The sequence below is a fragment of the Rhinopithecus bieti genome, unplaced genomic scaffold, assembly GCF_001698545.2.
Source record: "Rhinopithecus bieti isolate Rb0 unplaced genomic scaffold, ASM169854v2 scaffold_13174, whole genome shotgun sequence".
Lineage (NCBI taxonomy): Eukaryota > Metazoa > Chordata > Mammalia > Primates > Cercopithecidae > Rhinopithecus > Rhinopithecus bieti.
This window is the reverse complement of record NW_016807335.1, coordinates 284,335-305,485: the sequence shown is the minus strand read 5'-3', so window position 1 is coordinate 305,485 and position 21,151 is coordinate 284,335. Positions and strand designations below refer to the sequence as shown.

General features: G+C 42.0%; 1 protein-coding gene across 1 annotated transcript in view; it reads left to right on the top strand.

Annotated features, from left to right (window-relative positions):
- Window positions 1-21,151, top strand: part of CHN2 (chimerin 2) — a 327,093-nt gene that overhangs the window by 159,911 nt on the left and 146,031 nt on the right. The window contains 2 exon segments of the mRNA XM_017881350.1: window positions 1,999-2,037; window positions 15,340-15,395. Coding sequence (XP_017736839.1) covers window positions 1,999-2,037; window positions 15,340-15,395 — 95 coding nt within the window.

Genomic DNA, 21,151 nt, shown 5'->3' with positions numbered 1-21,151 from the left:
TGGCTAAACCTAGGAGGCGGAGGTTGCAGTGAGCCAAGATCATGCCACTGCACTTCAGCCTGAGCAACAGAGTGAGACTCTGTCTCAAAAAACAAACAAACAAACAAAACAAAAAAGCAAAAAACAAAAACAAAGGGCCTGGCATTTCTGATGAGGTGGCGTTGTATGAATGGGACTAGAATTTGTTTTGTAAACTCAGCAACTTGGTTAGTTTTGTTTGAATACTCTTTATAAACAAACACTCATGTTAACCCATTGAAACTGATTTATGTCACCTATGGGATGAAATTAATTGGTTGTTTGGGTTAAAGTCTCACTATTATAAGACACTATTCTCTTACTTTGACAAAAATATTCAGAGTTAATGAACACATTGATTTAGCAAAACCCAGTTTAAATAACATGGTAAACCATCACTAATGCACTGACTGTGTGTGTGCTTAGGTGGCTGACTATCCCTCTGTAGGTTCTTGACAATTCAGTCCTAACAACACAGATTTGTTTGTATGAAATGAGCATGAGAGGCATTTAGTTGAGCACTGTGATATGGTGGGCCCCAGAGAGCAAGGTAATAATTGTGAAATAATTCAATTTAAGCTGCACAAGTGAGTAGGATTTGGGGAAGAATACCACCCTTGAGTTAGTTTTTATTTATGAAGAGACTATTTGTTTCTCAGGTGGAAAAACATCCTCAAACCACCTTACTTCATGAATGAGGTCAGAAAAGTCTAATGGAGCCAGGTGCAGTGGCTCCTGCCTGTAATCCCAGCACTTCAGGAGGCCAAGGCAGGTGGATAACTTGAGGTCAGGAGTTCAAGACCAGCCGGGCCAACATGGTGAAACCCCACCTCTACCAAAAATATAAAAAATTGGCTGGGTGTGGTGACACGTGCCGGTAATCCCAGCTACTCGGGAGGCTGAGGCAGGAGTATTGCTTGAACCCAGGATGTGAAGGTTGCAGTGAACCGAGATCATGCCACTGCACTCCAGCCTGGGTAACAGAATGAGACTCCGTCTCAAGAAACGTTTAACAGGACAGGAACACAAGGACAAGGGTAGTCTAAGGGCAGGCTGTGTGGTGCACCAGAGGTAGAGGATGATGAGAACAGAGTTTCTGTATCTAAAGGTGCTGAACTAGAAAACTCACAAGGTTCCCCACATCAACATTCTGTAGTTTGGCAAAAAAAGATTTTTTTTCTCCTATTTAAATTAGAGCACGGTTTCCCAAGGTCTTATTAGCTGTGAGTGCAGGACGACTCTAATAACTGCATCAGAATTATAAATTCAGCTGTCAGCATTGGGATGGTTGAGTTGACTGAACAAGCGGGTTTTCTCTCATTGTCTGTTTCCTAGATGGATGAATAACAATTTCAGCCTCTCCACTTTGTGGCAACTCTGTCAGTCTGACATTTCTGATTGCTGAGAGGTTTGTGGAAATTTTCTAAGTCACACATTGGAGTTAATTCAAGGAAATAATGCAATTCCAATGGAATCATCAGTGTCTCTGCTGTCAGATCGAGTATTTTAGGAGTTCAGTTGGTTGAGTTGCACAACTCCACAGATTTAATACTACATACTTGCCGCTTTGCATCTTGCCCTCAAGTCTTAATAAATGGGCTAAAGGTCTGATTGGAAACTGTGAGATAAATTATATGTTTACTATGCCAAGTTAAGTAAATAACGTTTGAAAGGATTACTAGAGGGTACAATCAAGTTAATTGCTTTAAAAATCTTTTTTGATTTACTGGGCTCTATGAAAATTGTTAAGCAATTGATCTGCCACAGTACATGAGCTGAAGAAAGTGGTGCTGAGTCCACAAGGTTTCCATGCACATCCCCTCCCCTGTGCCTGGAACTGCCCCCTAAATGAGAAGAGAGTTCCCCCGAGACCCACATGCAAGTATTGCAGACAGACTGTTGTTCCTCCAGAGAAGACACACGTTGACAGCTTGACGTTCAGGCTGATGATGGATTTCTTTTTTTTTTTTTCTATTCTAGATGCTGAAGAATACCAGCCTCCAATATGGAAATCATACCGTGAGTACCTGAAATGAAAATCTCCCCAGAAGTCTTTAGCAGGCCAGCCTTTTTGAACAATTCTTGCCAGCGATGTGGTCCACACAAGTGTTCCCACCTCACAGCATTGAAAACTCAAATCTTTCTTTCCACTGAGGAAAAAGATTAGTCAGAGAGGATTAACTGAGCCTCCTCCTCTTACCAGGGGCTCCAAGAACCAGCTGTGGCCCATTTCAGAAATGCCTGGAAAAGACAGGTGGACTTTCTGACTCTCTGCCTTTCAGTTTGGGGCTTTATTTTTATTTATTTTTTTTACACCGTTGATTGGCAAGTGAGAATGTGTTGATTTCTGTGAATTATGTTTTTGGCCAATCATTCTAAGGATAAAATATTATGTGACATCAACTGCTGAAAAATGAACAGATAGTAAAGAACCATGTTTGGTCACCGAGGGTGACTCTTAGAAACAGATCCTGCCTGATCATCAGTCACCTGCCTAGCTCCCCTCATGAAGGCAGGTGGCTGTCATCACCTAAGTCTTGTCTTCTCTTTCCTTAGTACTATATGCTTGACTCGGGAACTCCCCAGTGAGAGAGGACAGGACTGTGGTAGGAGGAGCCCACTGTGTCCAGAGCCAGGGGACTCAGGTCCTGGCTCAGGCTCCACTTCTGCCATCGTCGTTAGCATTCCTAATGAAGCTGCCAGAGTTACCACTCCCCATCAAGAACCTGCCCTGTGCTGGCCACCGCACCAAGCAGCCAACTCCTGAATTCTTACCATAGCTCTCAAAGATGGGGACTATTTATTTATTTATTTATTTATTTATTTATTTATTTATTTAAGACAGGGTCTCGCTCTGTCACCCAGGCTGGTGTGCAGTGGTGCAGTCTCAGCTCACTGCAACCTCCACCTCCCGGGCTCAGGTGATCCTACCCCCTCAGCCTCCCAAGTATGTGGGACTGTTACAGACGCCACCACACCTAGATAATTTTTTCTATTTTTATTAGAGATGGGTTTTGCCATGTTGCCCAGGGTGGTTTTGAACCCCTGAATTGAGGCAATCCACCAACCTTGGCCTCCCAAATTGCTGGAATTTCAGGCATCAGCCACCATACCAGGCCTATGGGGACTGTTATTATCTCTATTTCACATGTAAGGAAACCATGGCTCAGGGAGGCTAAGTAACTTAGTGAAGTATTCACAAAAAGTAGTGGGGTAGTGTTCTGAGTGGAACCCACAGCCTGCGTGTGTCCAAGACTTGTCCATTCTATTCAAAATCTTATAATATGCATAAGTGCATGTATACACACACACACATACACATACGATATATCGATATATAATATATACATACAGCCACACACACACATACATAAATATATATGTATGTATTTGTTACAAAAGCAATACAGAGCTACATAAAAGACAGACATTAGGGAAATATGTAAAACTGAGAGTAAAAATTTCCCAACATCCACAAATTCCCCACCCCATATTCCAGTTCACTCTCCCCTTTCCCAGTTGCTGAACTCTGTGAATTTGGGGAGGCAGATCCTTCTGATTGTTTAAAAGCACGTGCTTCATGTTAGGCATTTTCGTTGTTGTGTAAAAATGGCTTTACGCTGTGTCTTTCAGCTTGCTTGTTTCACTTCACAAACATCTTGTTTTTATCTCTCCTTGTCAGCACATACAGAGGCACCTTGTTCTTCGTTACATAAGTCCGTTCTTCCATCTGTGAAATCATGGGGCTGTGCTGGGTCTCTAAGGGCCCTTCCAGTCTAATGCTCTGCATTCTGATCTTCTGTTTTGAAAGGCCGTGCTAATGACTTAGTAATTGGATGTTTTTGTTTGTTTGTTTCCTAATGGAGTGTGAAGAGCTCTGACAGTAAATCAACAGAATATCTGTAGTGAGAGGCACTGGGTGTTCCATGACTTCCTGTGCTTTGCACACTGGCTCACACGCTGCCTTGCATACATTAATGACCCAATAAATATTTGTTGAGAGAATGCCACCCCAGAGACCTTTGCTGAAGCGAAAAGATGGCATTGGCTCAAATTCATTTTGCCTTCTTTTAAGACACCTTGGGCCACCCGATAACATCTCTTAAAAGTGCTTCTATGTCTTGAGGAAGCTGGAAAATCTTTGCTGCTTAATGTTAACAATATCAGTTTTAACCCTTCTGTATTAAAGTTTGATTTTTGGATCTAACCAAGTTGTGTTTTTTAAAAAATTTTCTGTATAATCATAAAACTTGACTTGCAAAAGTTCCTCTTTATTATATCCAACTAATAGTCATCCAGGCTCCATCTGAGAGCATCTAGTGATGTAGATCTCTGAAAGTGAGGGGAGTATGCCATCCATGGCATCAAAAACATGTTGACCAAAGCCCTGCAGACCACTAGTGAGGAAGAACTCTCTTTTGGTCATCCTGGATCCATGAATTATTTGAGTTTGGGTGTTAGACCACATATGAATTATCAAGCTCATGCTACTCCATCTTATTCCCAAGAATATCATCCATTCATTTAATCTTTCAGCAAATACATTCTAAATGTCAGAGGATAAGTGTTAGAAATCAACAATGAATAAGGTGTGGTTTATACTTCCCTCCAATGTACAGTCTAGTCAAGGAGACAGATGTAAACCAATAAACTTAAAATGCAAATGAATTCTGGTAACAAAATGCTACTCCTCTATCTCCTGGGAAAGAAGACTGTAGAAGTCAAATTTGCATGTGGGTCTTGAAGGATGACTAGGAGAAGGAATCTGAGGGCCTTCATGAGATGTTTTTAAAAAATCCAGATATGCTAAAATGATATCATTTTCCTGATATGAAAGTCCAACAAAGCTATCAGAATATTGAATTTGTCTTATTTTAAATAAACTGTTGGTAAACCTGTTCTGAACCCCAGGAATTACCAAGCCTTTCTCTTTGAAATGTTCACAGATTATCCTTTGAGAGGTTAATTTTAGATACTGATGTCTAACTCATTATCATATCATGTATGGAATCCATATTCTTCCATCACACACTTTTTAAAAATCTAGCAACTTTCGGTACTATCAATTCTCTCATATATTTACTAGATACAGTATATTTTTTGCCATAGCATAGGACTTGGTTTAAAAATTTATTATTTGCAATGATTAGACAAGTAAGTAGCTATATCCTTGTTTTCGTTGACGTTTTTTGGCCATAACTTTGACTTATTTAATGTCAGATTCTTGTTATGAAGCACTAGCCCCAATTATGGCATTATTCCTACAAGAAAATTTGTCGGCCGGGCGCGGTGGCTCAAGCCTGTAATCCCAGCACTTTGGGAGGCCGAGACGGGCGGATCACGAGGTCAGGAGATCGAGTCCATCCTGGCTAACACGGTGAAACCCCGTCTCTACTAAAAAAAAATACAAAAAACTAGCCGGGCGATATGGCGGGCGCCTGTAGTCCCAGCTACGTGGGAGGCTGAGCCAGGAGAATGGCGTGAACCCAGGAGGCGGAGCTTGCAGTGAGCTGAGATCCGGCCACTGCACTCCAGCCTGGGCGACAGAGCGAGACTCCGTCTCAAAAAAAAAAAAAAAAAAAAATTTGTCTTAACCAGGCATGGTGGCATGCCTTGTAGTCCTAGCTACTTGAAAAGGCTGAGGTGGGAGCATCACTTGAGCCCAGGAGTTTGAGGCTGTAGGGAGCTATGATCATACCATTGCACTCCAGCCTGTGCAACAGCGAGACCCTGTCTCTAAAAAACTTTAATTTAAAAAGAAAAGAAAATTAGCCAGTTTCTAATGATTCACTTTAAGAAGCGGTTTCTAAGTTTTATTCTTGGCTGCAAGCAACAGAATACTACTCTCAATCACATTGATTGACTTAAGCCAAAAGTCCAGAGGCACTGACTTCAGACATGACTGTTCCAGCAACTCAAATGACATTACCAAAATCCAGTGTATATTTCTTCCTTTCTTGGCTCTGCTTTCCTAGATTTGACTCTACTCTTACTGTGTTCTTCCCTTGGGATCCCCCTGTAGCTATCAACAATATCAGGGCAGTGGCTTTCTTATCCAAAAGCAACGGGCAAAGGGACAGTCTGCTTTCTTGACACATCTAACAAAGTCTCAGAATTGAGTCTCAGTCCTAAATGACCTAGGTTACCCATTTCTGACTCTATCACTGTGGTCAACGATGTGCTGACTGCCCTAAACCAATCAGGACTCACCACTGGAATTCAGGAAAGGATCAACCCCATATAACCCTGTGTAACATGATTGGAAAATTTGGAGTAATATTGGAAGCAGGAAGATGAAAATGGATGCTGGGAAGGCAACCATAAATATCTGGCTAAGAAATTTAGAAGAGTAAGAGTAAGAAATCAGCTCTCTCAATATTTTATATAAATTATAGTGTTCATTAATTTTACTCCTTCATTCAACAAATGCATATTAAGTCTCTGCCTTAAGCCAGACACTGTGCTTAGAGTTGGGCCACAAAGATGGATAAGATCGGCTGTTGACTCAAGGAACCATGATGCCACGTGATGGCCTTTAAGTCCCTGCCCTCTCTGCTCCTTTCCTTTTCTTAGAAGCTAATTTCATGGCTTACTGAGCTGTTTCCCTAGAATAATCTTGTCCCAAAGTACCATACATCTGCCGCTAATTCTTAAGTCTCAAGACTGAACACAAGAAACATTGATGGTCACTGAGAAAGCTTTGGTTTCAATGCTCTGAAAGAAAAGCTACTTTCAAGTTCACTTAAAAATAATAATAAAGCTACATTCTAAACGTTAAGCCAGAACTGTATAAACTTTTTGCCTCGAGCAGGCAAGTTCAAAAGCCAACCACCATGGTTATGCTCTGAAAGATTTTCTTTCTTAAGAGGCCAAGTGCCAATTAGGCAGCAGATGCAGTGGCTGACAGCTCTCCCTGGAGGCTCCCCTGGGCAACAGGTCATGCAGGCATAGCTTGTGCCTGTTTTACAGATATGAAATTTAGAGCCTCAGAACCCTGATCTACAGAATCCCAGCATCAGAATCACTTGGGAAGAATATTTATGATAATTATTCCTCAGCCTTACCACAGATCTCTGGATCAGAAAAGTGGGGGGATGTGCAATGTATCAAACCCCACAGGTTTCTCTTATGCATACTTATGCCTGAAACCCCTCAGTGTGTGGGCAACTGTCATCTCCTCCTAGAGATTTTCACAGTACCATTAGACAAGATAATTAAATCCCCATTAAGACTTGACGTTCTGGCCGGGTGCGGTGGCTCACGCCTGTAATCCCAGCACTTTGGGAGGCCGAGGCAGGGGGATCACCTGAGACTGGGAGTTCGAGACCAGCCTGACCAATATGGAGAAACCCTGTCTCTACTGAAAATACAAAATTAGCCGGGCATGATGGTGCATGCCTGTAATCCCAGATACTCAGGAGGCTGAGGCAGGAGAATCCTTGAACCTGGGAGGCGGAAGTCACGATTAGCCGAGATCATGCCATTGCACTCCAGCCTGGGCAACAAGTGCAAAACCCCGTCCCCAAAAAAAAAAGACGGCCGGGCGCGGTGGCTCAAGCCTGTAATCCCAGCACTTTGGGAGGCCGAGACGGGCGGATCACGAGGTCAGGAGATCTAGACCATCCTGGCTAACACGGTGAAACCCCGTCTCTACTAAAAAATACAAAAAAAACTAGCCGGGCGAGGTGGCGGGCGTCTGTAGTCCCAGCTACTCAGGAGGCTAAGGCAGGAGAATGGCGTAAACCTGGGAGGCGGAGCTTGCAGTGAGCTGAGATCCGGCCACTGCACTCCAGCCCGGGTGACAGAGCGAGACTCCGTCTCAAAAAAAAAAAAAAAAAAAAAAAAAAAAACTTGACATTCTGTTAGCAAGGCAAGGCCTTCCCATGGCAGGCTGGAGGGTGAATTTGAGCCAAAGAAAACATCTAAAGTACCTATAATTCCCTGCGCATAAGGTTTTCCCATGAAAACTGGGATGACATCAGCAGTGAATAGGGTCATACTGGCTCAGTGTCATGGCCAAGTGGCTGGATTCAGCTCCTGGGTCCATATACCCTCCTTAGAAAGAAAGTAGACTGTTAGAAGCCATCCCTGCTGGATCTCTTAGGAGCTGGTGGAGCTGGCCTGGGCTTCAAGGCCACCCAGGCTGTGGGCTTTCACCCATTAGCAGTCTGATTCTGTTCCCAGAGTGAGTCAAGTTTTCTTACTGAAGAAAAAGTAAAACAGTCTGTCAGTGAGCTCTCAATTTCTCAATCTGCTTTGGGTTTCTTGGGGAGTTAGGGAGCTCCACCTCCGTGTTCCCCAGTGACTGCCACCCCTGCCAAACAGCTTACTCTGGTGCTAAGAATTCTCTGGTGTGCAGCAGAGGGCCCGGGGCAGGGAATTCCTGGCACAAATATGGGACATTGCTGCAGAAGCAATTCTATCACATCACCTCTCACTCACAGACCACCCAAGAATTGACATACATTATTGCATGTGACTTGTGAAATGTGTTTGTTGAACAAGGAAAATTCAAGAAGCAACGTTTTCAGATTATGTGATAAATTTCAGTTATATTAAACTCTGCCTCAGAGATTTTTTTCATGGATGTTTGTTCTGCTATAGCTAACCTTGAAAATGATGGGCAGGCTCTCATTTGAAGCTAAGAGAAGAGATTGGGCCTATTTTTATATGGCTGCCATGGTCATTGATTGTCATCTCATTATCTTTATAGCCAGGTAGGTAGCCCAGATGGCAAATAGGCTTCTGTGCCTACTTGCCAACTTCTGTTGTTTGGAACAGCATAGAACAGAGTTTTGCAGATTCTGAGACCTGCTCATAGAGAAATAAGTCATCAAATAATGATGTCTGCTGCCAAGGGGCCAGGAGAGAGAGGTGGCAGTCCCTCGCTTCTGGGGTTTGCCTTCCCTCTTCCCTCCTCCAAGTCGCCCCTGGCTGGGATTGTTCTTTGTGGGTTGTGAGATTGGTGAATTACCAAATTTTTCTTTGCTAAAGCTCAGAGGGTCCCTAGAGAATGCAGCTGTGGGATTTAGCCTGTTGACATAGGAGAGGAACTGTCCAGAAATGTTCCATCACCTGCATCTTTATTTGTGTAGTAGCATCTCAATCTCTCAGTCGCTCAGGGTCCCTCCTTCCATTCACTTTGTAAACCAGTCTTGTCAATTCTCTTTTGAATCTCTGAGACCATCAACTCACCTTCACATCTGCCTTTGCACCAGTGTTACCTTAACTCACACTTTCACAACCTTATCTGTGTACCAGTAAGACACTGTTCTCTCTTGCTTCCTTGTCTCCAGTGTTCCCCATATCTGATCCCTCTTTCAGCAAGGCAAAGGACAGTGGCTCCTACTTCTAGATGTGCATGAGTCTCTTGAAGAGCTCTAAAAAGAACAGATTTGAGGGCCTCTGGCCGGACTGGGAGAGTAAGCATTGCCAGAGATGGAGTCTGGGAATCTGTATTATTTTATAACAACTCCTCGGAGATTCTAATGTGAGCAGCTCCTCATGGGCACTCTCCACCATCTAGTTAGGCAACCACTGGCTCAGGCTGAAAACTACAGGCTTTGGGTTTTGGAAATCGAGACTAGGAATCTTGATTTCATCCTATGATCTGCATGACCTTGAGCATCTTCAAAGCTGGTAGGCAACTCTGCTACCTTATTAGTGAGGGGAATAACAGTTACCTTGGAAGCTTTTTGGGAAGATGAAGTGAGAAGTTGCATATAATGTGCCTGGCACATGGTCTGTGCCCAGAAAAGAGCAGCATTTATTCTTCTGAATAACCTTATCCCTGTTACCAATATTTTTAAACAGAGTAGATCATGGCTTCTGCTCAAACATGTGACTGTCCCTTTGTTACAGACAGGAGGACAGTGACAGTCCCCAGCATGTCATTCAAGGTCCAGCCCCACATGGCCTTCTCACACATTCCACACCCTGGCTCAGCAGCCACACTGGCCTCTTGCTGACCAGTCAGCTCATCATTTCCTTTCACTGCAGTTCCTCTTCCCTCTATCTGTAACCTTCTCTCTTCTCTACCTGCAGAACCCTTCTAATCCTTAAGGAGAGCTCCCTGCCTCTTCCCTTGGGAAGTTGTTCTGACCACTTGAGTAAATAGAATAGCTTCCTCCTCTTCCCCCATTAAAGCACTTGGCCAACCTTGGTTTTGTGTCTCCATGCATGTCCCCCATCACTGGTATCTCCTCGAAGGCACAGATTGTGACCCATGGGTCATTAGATACAGTCTGTTCATTCACCAAATAATTAAAAATACGTTCACAAAGCCACTTCAGTCACAAGTGTGAAGCCTGAAGTGTGAGCTTCAGGGTCTAGTTCCCCATGGTATCCCACATATCACTGTTGGTTTCAGAGGCATTAATAGTGGGAAGAGAAGAGTGAATAGGATTCTCTCACTGAATTCTATAGTCCTTCTTAGATCTAGAACTCTGTGGTTCTAGGAGATGGCCCCTTTGACTCCTGCGACACACACTGTCAGTAACATTCTGCTAAAAGCAGCTTAGTGTAGTATTGGGCTGATTCAAGAGGAATAAAGGGACACATATGCATTAAACATGTACTACAAGGCTGAGCATGGTGGCTTACGCCTGTAATCCCAGTGCTTTGGGAGGTCGAGGGAGGTGGATCACTTGAGGTCAGGAGTTCAAGACCAGCCTGACCAATATGGTGAAACCCTGTCTCTACAAAAATACAAAAATTAGCCAGGCATGGTGATGCGTGCCTGTAGTCCCAGCTACTTGGGAGGCTGAGGCAGGAGAATCGCTTGAACCCAGGAAATGGAGGTTGCAGTGAGCCGAGATTGTGCCATTGCACTCTAGCCTGGGCAACAGAGCGAGCCTCCATCTCAAACAACAACAGCAACACCACCACCACCACCACCTACTATGTGCCAAGCACTGTTCTAGATGCCAAGCACTGTTCTAGATGATCTGTTCTAGATCAGAACAGAAGAACGTCCCTGCCCTCAAAGAGCTTACATTTTAGTCAAGGGAGATGGTACACAAAATAAATAAACACAATATTTATGTCTTGTTTATTAATTGTGTTAATGATGATGAGTGCTGTGAAGAAACTTAAAACTATATAAGGAAACAGAGGGATAGGGTGGAATTTTATACAGGCAAGTCAGGGAAGACCTCCCTGATAAGGTGAGATTTAAGCAGATATTTGAGTGAAGGGAGAGAGTGAGCCATGTGTATATCTTGGGAATGAGTAATCCAGGTGGAAGGAACAGTAACTGCAAAAGCCCTGAGGCATGGGAGATATAAACCAGGGAAGCAGGGTTGATGGCACCCATCTGTATTCACAGCTACCTGGGAGGTGGAGACAGGAGGATTGTTGGAACCCAAGAGTTTGATTCCAGCCTGGGCAACATAGTGAGACCCCATCTCTTAAAAAATATAGACCAACAATCAAACCAGGGGCTTTGGAATCAAAAGGATGTATTTTAGCTCTATGCCCTGGAGCAAATATTTAACTTCTCTGCACTGTTCCTCATCCCCTATCCAGAATGATAATGACACAAAGTTATTTTTTCTGGTTTCTTAAGAAGATTTAATACATGTTATTCCTGACACATGCCCTTCTTTTCTCCCAGACTCTCCATTCATTCTCAAAGCCTCCACATAATGCTGACTGTGGTATCTGGCATATAGCAGATGCTCACATATTTGCTTGTAAGAATTGCAAAGGAGCACTTAGCTAAAAATGCTTCTCTTTTGTAACAGGTATGCTTCCTTTGCCACCTCCATTAAAAATGGTATTCAAAAAGCCATTTCAGCCATATATCACTGTTGGCTTCAAGAAGCATTGACAATGGGAAGAGAAGAGTGGGCAGGATTCTCTGAATATGAATTCTGCAATTCCTCTGCGATTTTAGGAGATGGCCGTTGCATGCTCATTAACAGTAACATCCTGCTAAAAAGCAGCTTAGTAGTTTTGGGAGTGATTCCAGAGGAATAAAGGAATTCCATGTAGCCTCCCTGGTGATTAAGGAGAGCATGAGCTATACTGGGGTAGCCAGAGGAATGTCCACAACTGTTTCTCTGTCTTTGATTGGCCAACTCTTCCTCATGTATTAAATCTCTGACCTTATCTCTTATAGCTTTTTCTTTTGAATAAGCAATACATATGATTCAAAACTCAAAACAACACAAAGTATACATTGAGGAATCTTTGTCCCACTCCTGTCCTTGTCTTTCTTTTTATCCCCTGAAGGTAAATGCTTTTCTTTCTTTCTTGTTCCTTCCAGAGTTTCTTTATACAGATGTAAACAAAACTGAATATACCTTATTATTTTACTCCCTTTCTTAAAATGAATGTGTACTCTATGTATTTATGGTTTTGTGTGTGTGTGTGTGTGTGTGTGTGTGTGTGTGTGTGTATTTTACCTTGCTCTTTTTGCTTAACAGAATGTCAAGAGTATCGATCCAGGTCAGTGCATAGAGAGCTTTCTCAGTCCTTATTACAGGGGCATGGTATCCATCAGAAGACGTACCATAGTTAATTTAACTGTTTCCTTCTAACAAAGATTGGTAAACTAAGCCTTGAAAAGATGATCCTTGCCAGCCCTGTACTTACTGTACTATTTCATAAAAACATTTGGACCTCTCACTAAAGCTGATAGGGTTCTTGAAAGTAGAGGCTGTGGTTTTATTTCTATTTATATCCATAGCACCTCAACAAAACCTGAGGATACAAGACAAGCAAAAACAAACATGATGCCTTCCTTCATGGCGGGACTTACAACATGCAGGGAGAGATGATTGTTTTTGGAACTCACACCAATAAATACAGAACTATAATTGTTGATAAGTTATATAAAGGAAAGTACAGGGGATTGTAAGAGCATAGACTAGGGCGATGTCTTTGGATCTGGTGTGAAAGATGTCAAGAAGGACTCCTCCATGAAGTTGATATTTGAACTGAGGACATGATGATAAAGGGCAGATAACAAGAGGTAGAGAAGGAGTAGAGGAAGATGTCATAGACAGAAGGAATAGCGTATGCAGAGGCCCTGTGGTTGAAGGGAACACTGCATATTTAGGGAAAGGGGAGGAAACAAACTTGGCTGAGCAGAGAGCATGACACATGGTAATACTGTAGAAGGAGACAGGCAAAAGCATTTCGGGCATTTGATCTTCCTCTGAGAGCAATGTGAGGGCATGTGAGGGTAGTGACATAGTCTTGTTTTAAAACAGTCATTCTAGCCACCAGGGAAAAAGCAGGCTGCAGGATGGGCAGAGTCCAGAACTTGGAGTAGGGTGTTAATGATAGTGATGAAGAGGAGTCGACAGACTTTGGAGATGTTTCCAAGCAAACGTGACAGGTCTGTTGATGAACTGACCATCTGAGGTGTGATGAACAACTTCTAGGATGCTGGTGGCTAGAGAAATAGGATGAATAATGGCTCCTTCACTGATATCAGAATTCCCAGAAGCCTAGATTTGGAGGAAAAGCTCTTGAGTTCAACTTTTGACATATTGAAATTGAGGTCCCTTTTCTTTTGAGAAAGTCAGGAGGAATCTGTAGGAAGTAAGGTATACATCCTGGAGCTTAGAGGAGGGTTCTGAGCTGAAATGTGGGAGCCTTTGTGTGTAGGAGATAAATGAAGTGTTAGAGTTGGAGGAGATTCCCTAGGGAGAAGAAAGAGAATGAGACCTGAAGAGGGTCTAAGGTAAGCCTTGGGTCTCTCCTATGGTCAGTGGACAGGTAGAGGAGGAGGAGGAGCAGCAACATGCATAGGAAAGAAGCAGCCAGGATCAAAGGAGGAAGACCAGGAGGGTGGTGCCGTGGAAGCCAATGGAAAGAGATAGCACAAGGTGAACAGTATGTGTCAATTGGTTGATGATCTCACGTTCAAGGCCATTCATCTTTCCTCCACCTAGTCCCACTTTCCGTGTATTGGTTCATTGGGATCTGAAAGCTCTTGCTCTATAGGGAGGCAGGTGTGTAGAAGCCTTCTTTTTATCTGTCTGTCATTTTTGGTGTCCTGAGCTAAAGGGTTATGTTGAACTCTGTTTTCCTTTCACAGATGACTACAGTCATCCTTAGGTGACACATTAGTGTGGGTGACCTACACCTAGAAATGTGGTACATTTCAAAATGTATAGAGGGTTAGATAGCTCCTTCTCTGTGCTAAAACCAGGTAGTTTATACTAATTAGGTAAGAAAATAACCACGTTCAGCCAAAGGCAATGGGGAGCCATAAGTACAAAATATATTCCATCATTTTTATCTGTGTTTCCATATGATCACCTGCCCTTCAATTACATTTTTTTATTTTAGACCTAAAATAGATCAGAAAGTTTTGCTTATCTTATTACATTTTCTAGGAAGACTTTGTCAGATCTAGTTTTTTAAAACTTTTTGTAGATTTATTCCATTTAAAATTAATTCTTCCCTCTTCAGGATTCTGAAGATAACATCAACTTTCTTTTTTTTCAACCTGTATTTTCACGGAAGTAGAATCCAAAGGTACCTGCTTAGGATAGCTTTTCCCTTTAGCAGAAATAAGCAGACTAGCTGAGCAGCAGAAAAATCACTCATTATATTCTGAAAAATCACCAATAATTGTCTGATAGATTGCTTTATGTACAATGACCTGCTTTCCTCCATGCCTAAGACTGAAAGTCTGTCTTTAAATGAGGTTAGGAAGGAGTTATTATTATTTAAGATGAGAAAGCACCCAGGAAAGAGGAATGACAGTGGATGGGAAGTCATCAAATGGATGAGAATTCACAGTGTGATAGACAGGGCAAAAATGGAGGGAGAAAAGAGCGAGAAATGGCTTGGTGTTTCACTCACTCAGAATCAGTTATATCTTTGTACATAACTAACATCTCAGAGAATCACACTCCTCTTAAAATGCCAGTTCTTTTCCCGGTATGTCGAGAGACATCGGCATTTAAATTCAGGAATCCTATTATGTGATCTTACTACTCAGGTACTCACAAGTAGAATTTCATCTTTAAAATAATCAAAATAATTTTGGCCATATTTGGTCTTCCAAGAAAGCCATAAAATGAACAATGCCAGTAACAATTACGAAACTAAATTGGCCTTATAAGAATAAAAAAATCAATTTTGCAAGTTTATATTCACAGTGACTAACTAATTTCCATATAAATGATCTGACTTTATCCAGTCTAAAAAATGTGCCTGTATTCTCTTGTTTTTTTATATTTGCAATTCTCGAGGTGTACTTAGGTGGAAATATTTGAAGGCATGTTGATATGTGTTGCAGTATTCTAATTCTAATTATTTCTCTCTCTCTCTCTCTTTTTTTTTTTTTTTTTTTGTCAGTATATCAGTTACAGCAAGAGGCACCTCGTCCCAAGAGAATCATTTGTCCTCGGGAGGTCAGTACTCAGCTATTTCCAATACACCTTGTTAAATATGATGAATTGTCAGCACTACATAGAGAGTGGAGGGATTTCAGGTTTCCTGGGAGTTGATTTCTATTAACGTTTGTTAGAGTGTCGAAAGATTTAACATCTTCATAATCTATATTTTGACATCAGACATTATTTAAAAAATACTAACAAACCAACTTGGATTCAGATGTCTCCTATTTTTAACCATTACCGAGACAAATTAAACAACCTTTGTAAACACCAAAAAATGTGTATTCTGGATGTTTTCTTTGTTAATATCCTTTCGATTCTTTTAGCATTTTTTATTATGAAATGCTTACAGTACAGAAAGTACAGGGAATAATAAACCTCTAGGTATTTTCAGTGGCCCATATTAGCAAATCTTTTTTTTTTTTTTTTTTTTTTTTTTTTTTTTCTTTTTAGATGGAGTCTCGCTCTATCATTCCAGGGCTGGGATACAGTGGCTGGATCTCAGCTTCACTGCAAGGCTCTTGCCTCCCGGGGTTCAGGCATTCTCCTGCCTCAGCTCCCGAGTAGCTGGGACTCAGGCGCCCGCCACTCGGCCCAGCTAGTTTTGTATTTTTTTAGTAGAGACGGGATTATCACCATGTCTAACAGGGATGGTCTTGATCTTGTGGACTCGGTGATCCGGCCGTCCTCAGCCTCCCAAAGTGCGGGATTACTTGGATTACAGGCTTGAGGCCACCGCGCCCAGCCCATATTTAGTAAATCTTTATGCTTTGTCATATTTACATGACATTTTAAAATAATAAAGGCCGACAAAAAAGTGATGAGGTTTTAATTCTAACTTTCCTTAATTCACTAATCAGTTCTCTGAGTGTGGGATGCCAGCAAGATTTGAAAGGCAGGACTAAGGCTTTCTTTTCTGTTTTTATTCTGATCAGTTTCTTTAATAGCATACTTAATATCCTTCAACTCAAAGGCCCATGGGTCCTTGCTTATTTTTGTCATCACTGGGATTAGCTATAGAGCTGCGGATAGCTTTTAAAGTGCCATGCATGCCTTATCAAGAGGGAAAGGCTCCAATTCCAACACTCTTGAGATTCACTCTTGAACATTAGTACTTTTTGGATCAGGTTTTGAACCTGTTTCAAAGACTTATGTCCATGCATACCCATACTCAGAGCCAAGTTATCATGGTTTAATACATTTTTCTACATAAAATTTTACATCTGTTGAAGGGCAATGAAATTCATCAGGTCATCTCAATTTTAGGACATAGTAGACTTTCTCATCCCAGGCATATGGCTGGAGAGGAGGAAATATCTGGTGCTTAAGGAAAAATCCAAGATGAGTTCCATTTATTTCATACTCTGATCTTGTCCTGTCACTAACTTGGGGGTCAATATATTCAAATACTATATTCAATAATATTTGTTATTCAATAACCAAATCCAATAATATTCAATATTTTTTCAAATGAGTGAAAAATAGGATAAATACAAATTTTTGAATGAGATGCACTAAGTAAGAGTGTTCTCAGTACAAACTAAGACACAAGTTGCTAAAGTTTCCTTCAGTCCTGCTTTTCATTGAGTGTTTCTCCATCAGAAAAATTATTGCCTTGTGTAAGGAAGTAGAGGAATTTAAATGTCTCAATGAAAAAAATATTTGTAAAATTAGAATACAACTAAAGACTCTATCTAGGGGCATTAATAAAAAGACACTAGGCAAGGTCAGGCACCAGAACTTGAAATGCAAACAGATAGCAAATAGTCATTCATTTATCTGTTTATTCTGTAAATATATATGGAGAGCCTACTGTATTTGAGCTCTGGTCTTGTTGTGAGGAATATAGCAAAGGACTTGGCTATTGGCATTTTGAATATTATAATAAAAGACAACAAAAGTATGATGTAATTAAATATATATTTAAGATTTTGTCTCTGTATAGTGTGTGTGTGTGTGTGTGTGAAAGAGACAGAGAGAGAGAGAGAGAACATCTCTCGGTTTCTCACAATCCTTGGAACCATGTCAGTTGTCCCTTAAGGCAGGTGGAGTGTTAGCAGTGGAGGTAGGCGATTCGGATTATCCTTGTACAGACTCTTCCTAGAGTTCCGCTGAAACTCTTCTGCCATCCAGCGGGCTGAGGATCCACTGTGTATCTGTTTGCTGTTGCAGTGCCATCACCATCTGCTGTGACTAAAGGATATGGTGCCCATGTCTTTTCTTTCCCCTCTTGTCTGCCTGTTAAACCATGCTCTTCACCTTTTGACCTTACCAATTTGATATCTTAGTGAGGGACGTCTGGTCAATGCTTACTTTCCTCTAGAATTCCAGATCCCGTTTCTGCCACGAAACCTAACGTGAAATGGAGATTCATCAGCTCCCTTGCCTCAGCAGGCAGCATGGGGCCCATCCAGCCAGGCAGGCGTCAGATAGTAACAGGTCAAGTTTGCCTGAAGAACAGGTGCTGCTCAGATGAGTGTCTGCAGGAACAGCTTCAGTTCCCTTTGTTCTCTAGTTTGTCCTCCAGTTTGATGTTATCTGCAGATAATTACTGCCCAAATTCCCAAGCCTCCCAGCAGCTGGCCTCCTGCAAGTGAAGGCACCACTTTCTCTTGCATGATGGTGAAACAGTTTCCCCTACTACAGATGGTGTTTAGTCATACGTCTTGTTGTCTTGTAACACACCTCCATGCTTGGGAGACATGCCTAATGAAGACAGAAAGCCTTTCTGTGTGAGTTTGTGGCCAGGGAGATTGAAGCTTTATTTACACATTTACATAAAGCAGTAAAGGCTGTTTAAAACAATGAGTTATTTTTTCTATGTACGTTTTCCTGTTACATCTCATCCCTTAGCTAAGAGCCCACATCTTCCTCTTCTACACAGCTCTGGGCCCTTTTTCTTGGTCTTCAATCCATCTCCTCCCAGCTACTCTTCCCTGGTCCCTAGCGTGGTAGCTCCAGTATACTCAATCTCTGTTGTTTCTCTGATGACTCATACCTTCCTGGGCTATGAGCCTCTCCCAGGTTAGGACCTGCCAGTTCCACATGATAAATACCCACATTAGAGCACCAAGCAAAGTGTGCAGTTATAGAGATGTGGAACACTGTCCCTCTAGGGTATAGACGTAGGCCAGTCTGCCTTGATACATGGTGGTTATCAACAGATACCAACTACCTACTAGAATTTGCTAGGGAGCTGGGTGAGTCAAGGGTACAGACTGATTCAGCAGGCAAAATCCACATACTTATGGAATCCAGGAAAGCAGGGAGCTCAGCTGCAGAGTCAGCTTGGACTTGTTTTGACTTCTTGCTCCACCACTTTCTAGCTACCTGACACAGAGCCAACCACTTACTCTCTCAGGGAGATTAAGGCCTAACCCAAGGATAAGCACCTACTTTGCAGGGTTGCTATAAATGACATATGTGGGTCAGGTGTCCAATATGGTGTCTGCTGCATAATGGGTACTCAGTTATTGTTCATGATTCATGGCAGAGTCAGAAACCTGTGAAGAACAGGCTCTGAGCTGGTCATTAGGGACAGAGTCAAAGTGATGACAGTGTGCTGTGAATGTAAGGGTAAGAGGCAGTGATCAAGAAGAAAGCAAGATGCCCAGGTCAGGAATTAAGCCACCAGGAAAAAAGATACTGAGGATGAAGAACAGAAGGTACAAGCAGCTGAACAACAGCTCTGGCGCCAATTAAGCCAGGCAGGGTCAGGTCCTGAAATAACAGTTCATTGCTTTCTTGAAGCTTTACCACTGCAAATTAGTATTTATTGAGCAGCTGCAGCACCTGGTGCTCTGCTGGCATTTCCTCAACACTCCATGCCAACAGATGCAAAACATTTTCCCATATGCAGAATTCTCACTGCTTTTTCTGTCAACTATCAGTCAGTCACATCATAAGCATTTATTAGTTACCAAATGTGTGCCTGGGTTATCTGTCACAAACTGTGTGGAATATTGACTCTCAAATTTGTTTCTCTAGCCAAGTCCTCTACCCGGGGCTCCAGACACCTCTATCCACCTGTCCACTGGACCTCCTCAGGTCGCTGTCTCATAGGCCACCACCAGCCTCATGTTCAGAATAGAACTAGGCCCTGCTGCATTGGACGGCACCTAACTTCAGACACCTGTACTTCCTTCCCTACCCTCACCCCTTTCTCCTCCATTCTTAGCATCAAGTCTATCTCCAAATATATCTTGTGTTGTCCACTGTACTCTATCCCCATGAATGTTGAGTAGTTTGGGCCATTGTTATTTCTTGCCTGGATTTCATTGCAGATAAGGAGCCTCCCACCTGATCCCCCTGCTTCCACTCCTCGCAGGTTCCCTGCAGCTCACATGTACACATACACACACACTCCAGTCACCAGAAAGGAGCCCAAATCATCGTCGTTAAATACAAATTGGACCCTTCAATAGCTTTCTGTTACTCTTAGAATAAAAGCAAATTTCTTGCCGTGCCTATGAGCCATAGTTTGCCTCCTGCATCTGTCACTGCCCTGTCTGTACCATTCTTCTCCAAGTGCACTGCCTTTTAGCCCCACTGGATTCTATTCCCATTCATTAAAAAAAAGAAAAGAAAAGAAAGAAAGAAAAAGAAAAAAACACTGTCACTATTACTGGGCCTTTGCACTTGCCCTTTGCCTGAAATTCTCAGACCCAGGTTCTCTGCACATCTAGGTTTCAGGTCAAATTTCACATAATAAGAGGCCCTTCCTAAACTCCATAAAAAAGTAGCACCTCCCCAATCCTTGGAGCTTCTCTGTCATATCGCCTTGTTTATTGTGTCTGTGGCACTTCATATACTCTCTGATACACTTTCTTAACATATTTGATTGTTGCTTGTATATGTCTCTCCAGGAGAATACAAGCTCCAGAGACTTCATCAGTCTTAATCATAGGTATATCCTTAGCAGTGAGCTTAGCCAAGCAACAGTGGGGAATCAGTAAATAAATAAGTAATTTTCAAAATGATGAAAAAAAGGATAGCGACTGCTAGCATAAGGAATTTGGGATTCTCAAACTATTACAAATAGCATATCAGATTTACTCAATGCTGTTATTAGGGTAGTGAGCTAGACTTTTGGCAGTTGTTAAGGTACTAACTTAAACACAGACTAAAATTTTTTCCTGGACTAATCCAAGTTTCTTCTTGGCCTCTCCAAAAGGCCAAAATGGCAAGATTTACTTGTGTGACTCATTGAAAGTCAAGTTCCTCTAAAATTACCTCAAGCCTACACTAAATAAGCAGAAGTTCTTTTGTGACTGTAAATGATTTGGTGTCATTTGCCTCCTTTGAAATTGCTATAGTGAATATGGGATTATAAAAAGCAATTTCAAAAAAGGAAAATACAATGGCATAATATTATTTCAAATTGTTCTCCATTTTATATAGCTTCATTTCCTTCTCCTTGCTATGGAATAGTCTATTTTGGAAAACTTTTTTAATGCAGAAATGGATGGTAGAGATTTCTAGCATTCATGATCAGAATCAGCTTTTTCCTTGATGATCAGAAGTTAGGCCAAGTACTGACAGCAATGGGCAATCTTCTTTGTTTTCTTTTTCTGAGACAGAGTCTTGCTCTGTTGCCCCCAAGCTAGAGTGCAGTGGCACGATCTTGGCTCACCACAACCTCTGCCTCCCAAGTTCAAATGATTCTTCTGCCTCATCCTCCCAAGTAGCAGGGATTACAGGCATACTCCATTGCACCTGGCTCATTTTTGTGTATGCATATATGTATGTATGTATATATATATATATATATA